The sequence below is a fragment of the Camellia sinensis genome, chromosome 14 (genome assembly GCF_055761805.1).
Source record: "Camellia sinensis isolate YWXY chromosome 14, ASM5576180v1, whole genome shotgun sequence".
In the NCBI taxonomy this organism is placed as follows: domain Eukaryota; kingdom Viridiplantae; phylum Streptophyta; class Magnoliopsida; order Ericales; family Theaceae; genus Camellia; species Camellia sinensis.
In genome coordinates this window covers 86,278,900-86,284,973 of record NC_138974.1, presented here as the reverse complement: position 1 = coordinate 86,284,973, position 6,074 = coordinate 86,278,900, and the positions used below count along the sequence as shown (strand labels likewise).

Genomic DNA, 6,074 nt, shown 5'->3' with positions numbered 1-6,074 from the left:
ATTATGATTTAAATATAACTTTTTATCTTATTAAAAAACTCGTTATATCTTTTTATAACTAAAATAACTCAAATCTCACCCAAACCCACATGCCAAACGAGCACAAACAATACTTTCTGAATTGACTTAGGAAGATAGGCCCTCTTTGATTAGGTTGAGTATTAGTGATAAAATTAATAATCTCACAGATTAATAATTTCACGAGATAATTATGTTATATACCAATTGATATACTAACTAATATATCAATTGATGATGTGACATAATTTAAGAAATTTTTAAAATTTGTAATATGATTAATGAATGAGATCAATAATAATGTCATAACTACTATTAATACACTAGTTAATATACTAATTGGTGTATGTAACACTACCACCAGATTGTAAATATCAATCCTCTTCTGGTATTAAATATATTACAATTTTAAAGATTAAGAGTCCTATGAATTATTAAATCATTTTTGTGATTCAAATGCACGAATATAAATTTGATAAGATTAAAAATACAATCCCATATAATTATCCCCAAATCAAACAAATCCAGAGAGAATTAATTCTCTAGTTACGGATAAACACATTTGTGGAAATTTTTCAAACTTTGCTAAGATTCTAGCAACCGCATTAACAATAATTTGCTTTAAAAACTCCATTATTGTCTTGCTGAACCTTTTTTTTTTCTTTCCTGCTTTCATATATTTATTTTATTTCTTTTTCTGTAATGAACAAAATACTTGTCATCTTTACACAGCGTCTCATTTTTACAGGGACCCTCATCGCAACACATGTGGACCACCATCACCCTATCACTCCCCGTTTTATTATTTCGCCTAAATATATTCCTCTACACATGCACAGAATCAGCGTATGTCCCACCAAACCCACAAACCCAACCAATCACAGTTCGCCACCTACGCCACGGCCCCACAATCCCAAAAATTTGAAGGAATGAAAAACTCTAGCGTGTCTAATATATACATATTCTATCGCCTGTACTTCGAGCAGTCCAATAAAATACAGCTGTATACAACTACGTCCATTCAGGACCATCCACGTCATGAAGAGGGATCATTAGCTGTCAAGTTTTCACCACCAATAAGAAACCATTACGTGTCGAAACTTGATTTGCTAAGAATCCTAGAAACCCTGTTGGACCTGTCCAGCTTCTGGGAGAGGGCATCAAAAACCTGCCACGTGGCGTCGCCTTCCTCCATGTCACCATTGAAGAGTAAGGCCCGCCTTATTGCTGGGTCCCCTAGGTTCCTCTGAATGGTCGAGAGATTGGTAGCTGCCACGTGTTCAAGAATCAGTCCCAACTTTCCGACGTCCCTCTCCGCCACCGTGAGCGATATCTCCGGCCACCTCACGGCGGTGGAAAACGGCAACCGTATACCATCGGCTATGATGACCGGCACGCAACCCAAAACAACAGACTCTACTAATCTCGGACTCCACGGGGCCCACCCTAGCGGGCAGAGACAAAACACGGAACGAACGATCTCTGACTGGTAACCGGCAAACCTGTTACGCTTTAGGTAAAACCTCCGGTCGCCGCCGTACCTCCGCCATATAACCGTCCTCACACGCCTGAAACAAACATCAACATGTCAGAGGCAATTTCGTAATTTCACAAACATCAATAGCGACTAATGAAGAGATTAGTAATAATTTATTACTTGCTGTAAAAACGACCGCTGATGTTCTTGGGATTGACTTCCATTTTGCCCCTGAAGAACGCGAAAATGTCTCGCCGGCCATTCGCCGGAGATTTTGAGAGGGTGGTTTTTACACTTTCCGGCGAGATGTACGGAGGTATGACCACATTCTCAACTTCTTGACAAGGGTGTTTGTATTTAACACCAAATGTCTGTAATATAATGGACTTCTTCAACATCTCTGGTACTCCATCTGCAATCGCTACGTCCTCCTTTTCAAAACAGCACAAAAACTAAAATCTCAGAAACACTTTCCTCATAAAAAAAAATAAAAATAAATAAAAATAAAAAAATTGATTTTGAAAAACATTTCGGTTTCTGACCATTGTATGAAAGCAAGATCCGAAATCGTGAGAAGCGACGAAGACGTGGTCGGAGCCCTGGCTCCTATTCCAGAAGGGAAGCTCCGAGGAAATGAGCTGGACCGCCGATGAAATCAGAGACCTTGCGTGACCGATCGCCGGGAAGCCATTAATGGTGCTGAAGTTGCAGGAAACGTAGACGGGGACGAAGAAGAAGTCAGCTTCCCATGGGTCAAGCGTCCGTACATCGCTGTTCAATAGAGTTCTGTGTATGGCCACCTCTGAGGCAAAGAGGTGGCTGCTACACCGCTCATTCGATAGCCAATCACTGTTGTATTTCGATGGTAAATCGTACACGTACACCTTCAAATCCTTGAACAAACCTGCCCAAAAACAAAAACAAAAAAAGATTAAGAAAAATAAGAAAGAGAAGAGGGTAAACAGAGGATGTTATTGAAGAGGTAGAGAAATGAATGGACCTTGGCGGGTTTTGGGTTGTTGAAGAACAGTGTTGTTGAGGGATTCGAAGAGCGCACGATTGGCCAAGATGGATTTAGAGCGAGAAACGGCCGCTAGAGAGGTGGATGATTTGTGGGTTTGTGGGTTGTGGGAGATGAGGTAAGAGGTGAAGAAGTAGCAGGAGAGAGAAAACCAGAGAAGCCATTTGAGGTATCTGTAGCAATAAGACTTGTCTGTTTGTCTTCCATGCTTGTTCTGTAATAGTCTCATCCTCACATAGAAGCCTCTGTTCCTTGAAGGTCTATTGACCTCCGCCATCTATCTTATTGAAACCCCCACCTCCTTTTTCCCCTTCTATGGAAGTTGTTGAGATGGGGCTTTCGTTTTTGGTCTGAAAGAAGAAGTAGAAATCAAGAAACAGAGATTGACGATGATGAGATGAGATGAGATTGGGTGGTTGGTATTTCGTTTTACCTTCAAGAAAAAAAAAAATTAATGGTCGGAGTTTTAATTTATTTTTTCGAATTTTTTTATATTGGGTTTGGTGGAGTATGTTGTTTTCAAGGAAAAAAGATAATCATGAAAGCTTGCAGTTGCAGTTGAGTTGCAGCAGAGAAGAGAGAGAAAGGTTCAGAGATGGAGAGAGAGAAGACAGAGCATTTTTTTTGAGGCAGTCACATTTTGGTGGATCAGATGGAACATCGCCAAGGGTCTCGGTTTCTCTGCTAGTTTTGGCCCTTCCAAAATATTAAATCCCCTGAAATTACTATAATACCCTCCTCCATTTCTAACTTATCACATATACTATACATTAGAGCATCTTCAACGGTGGATTAAATTTTTCATTAAATTTAAGTAAAAAAAAGTCAATTTTTTCAATCTGATACCATTTACTTCAACCGTGCATCAAAAGGAAAGTGATCGATCGGTTGGTTGATCGGCCGGTCGACCGGTAAGGCAATTTTTTTTTTTTTTTTTTTTTTTTTTACTTGTTTGAATCTTTTTGACCGGTTTGAACCTACCTATTTGAAAGGGAACCTGTCGATCGGTTGGTCTCCTCCAACGGTCACGCACAGTAATTTGGTGAAACTTGTATTCTGTTTTCAGTTTGATGATTTTTTTGTTCAATTCTCATTTTGATACCAGTTTGATGAAACCGTTAGAGCTCTAAAAAGTATCTTTTTCACCAAATTTCAAATCTGATGCCAAGTTTGCTGAACTGTTGGAGATGGTCTTAGGAATGGCAACGGGGCGGAGCAAGGCGAGGCCGGGGACTACACTTTTTGTCCCCGATCTCCGAAGCTACAAAATTCTCCTTTCCCGACCCCGATCCCCAGCAGGGAACCCACCCACTACCCACCCCCGTCCCGGCCCCCTATCCCTAACGGGGATTGGGTTTCCCCGACCCCGAATAATCCTCGTACAAAATAACAACAATCAACAAAGAAGATGAACAGCAGAGAGAAGAGATAACCACAGATCTATTAAAAAAAATATGGATCTGTTCAAAACAACCACAAATCTATCAAAATCCTAACAGAAAAAATGTAGATATGTTCAACAGATATTATAGATATATGTTCAACATAAAAAATTAAATATGTTCAACAGATCTGCGGTAGAAGGAGTGTTGTGCAATAGATGATGACGATCGGTGGTGTGCAACGACGTTAGTGACGGGATCGGTAGTGTGTAATGACAGTGGTAACGAGATCGGTGACGTACGACGACATTGGTGGCAAGATCGGTGGTATACGATGACGGTGGTAGCGAGAGAGAGAGAGAGAGACGCTGCAAGAAAAGAGATTGCTGGCGGCGAGTGAAGAAAATCGATAGTGGAAAAGAGTGGCGAGCAAAGATCAGCAGTGGAGGAGAGTGGCGAGTGGAGATCGGCGGTGAAGTAGAGAGAGAGAGAGAAAGAAATGAGGGATTCGAATAAGAGAGGCTGAAAATGAATGGCAGGTTGAAAATGAAATTTATAAATATAACATATATACATGGGCCATGTTCGGAGATAATTCGGAGGCCGGGCCGGGGTTGGGGAACCTATCCCCGTTCTCGGCCCGAAAATTATCGGGGATTTAGTTTTTAATATCATCCTCGGCCCTACGAGGAGTAATTTTCGAGAAAAACCTATTTTGATCGGGGTCGAGGAGTCGGGTCCCCGTCGAACCGGGTTCAAATTCCCAACCCTAATATACATATTCTTGGTCTCAAATAATGTCCATTAATTATTAGAAAAAATTTGAATATTTATTTTGTGTATGGCTTTTAAGAGCCTCTTTATCTGTTACTTCAAATATAATGTACCACTTAAATAGTTATATTTTGAAATTAAGTATCAATTTTATTTGGTGTGTCAAAAATTTATGTAGCATTTGGTATTATTACCCTTTTATATTAATTTTGACATGTTCCTAGTTCATGTCATTTTTAACATAAAAGAGTTCAAATTTAAAAAATAATATATTCGACATATTCGGTGAAAAATTTCTATGTCAAATTGACACTTTAAAAAAATTTGACGTACTAAATTTTAAAAGTTTTGGTAGATATGCTCTAAGCTAGAGAGAAGGAGATGGAGAGAGAGAGAGAAGAGAGAAGAGAGAGCATTTTTTAAACAGTCACATTGTGATTGTTTTGAGGTCTCGTTTGGGGACTGACTATTTTAGTCAAAAAGTCAAAAAGTCAATTAAAACTAGTCACATCATTTCTTTACTTTTCTGCACATCTTTTCGTAAAATTGGACTCTTTTCAAAAAGGGTAGGTTGGCCAATGCTCCTATGTGCATTTATTTTATAATTTTATTTTACCAACTAATGTGTGAATTAGAAATAGGCTTCATTTGGGAACAAAAGAAAAAAAAAGTTACATTTTGCAGTTGGGTCAAAAAAATCAAAATAGGTGAAGTGGTTATTTTCTAAAATGGGTGAGGGTATTTTGGCCTTTGATTATGATGTGATAATATAAATAAATATTAAGTAAAAAAGTTAAAAAATAAATTTTTACCAACTTCACAATTGACTTTCTCAAAAAGTCAAAAAATTTGGTTAAAAGTCAAAAGTTAACTTTTAATCATATTTTCAAAACACCTCCATTAATACAAGTCAGTGCTATAGATTGAACTTAGAACTTGTTCAACATTCTTTAAGTATACTTATTTAGATGAGTATATTTATCTAGGTCACATTGGTCTCTTTTAAAAAGTGGGTTAAAAGTTAAGTGCTATAGATTGAACTTAGAACTTGTTCAACATTCTTTAAATAAGTACACTTATTTAGATGAGTATATTTATCTAGGTCACATTGGTCTCTTTTAAAAAGTCACATCATATAGATTGAACTTATAACTTTTAACCCATTTTAAGTCACATCATCTCTTACATTTTTATATATTTTAAAAAAAAAAGTTAAAAAAAGTCAAAAGAATCAGCTTTTAACCATCTTTTCAAAACAATTCATTGTCTCTTCATTTTTCTCTACATCTTTTTGTAAAAAATCAAACATTATATCCTAGCTTGTAATGATAAATTTATCACTTTAAAAATATTTTTAAAAAATACAATTTACCTATTTTTATTTCTTACATCATATATTCAA

The 6,074-nt window shown here is 37.4% G+C and overlaps 1 protein-coding gene across 1 annotated transcript; it reads right to left on the bottom strand.

The window, feature by feature from the left end:
* Nucleotides 1-654: 654 nt before the first annotated feature.
* On the bottom strand, nucleotides 655-3,246 carry FRA8 (Exostosin family protein). Its single transcript, XM_028231177.2, has 4 exons — nucleotides 2,496-3,246; nucleotides 2,038-2,399; nucleotides 1,676-1,926; nucleotides 655-1,586 (listed from the first exon to the last, which is right to left on the bottom strand). The coding sequence occupies exons 1-4, from the start codon at nucleotides 2,791-2,793 to the stop codon at nucleotides 1,106-1,108; spliced, it is 1,392 nt and encodes a 463-aa protein (XP_028086978.2). The 5' UTR covers nucleotides 2,794-3,246; the 3' UTR covers nucleotides 655-1,105.
* Nucleotides 3,247-6,074: the final 2,828 nt, after the last annotated feature.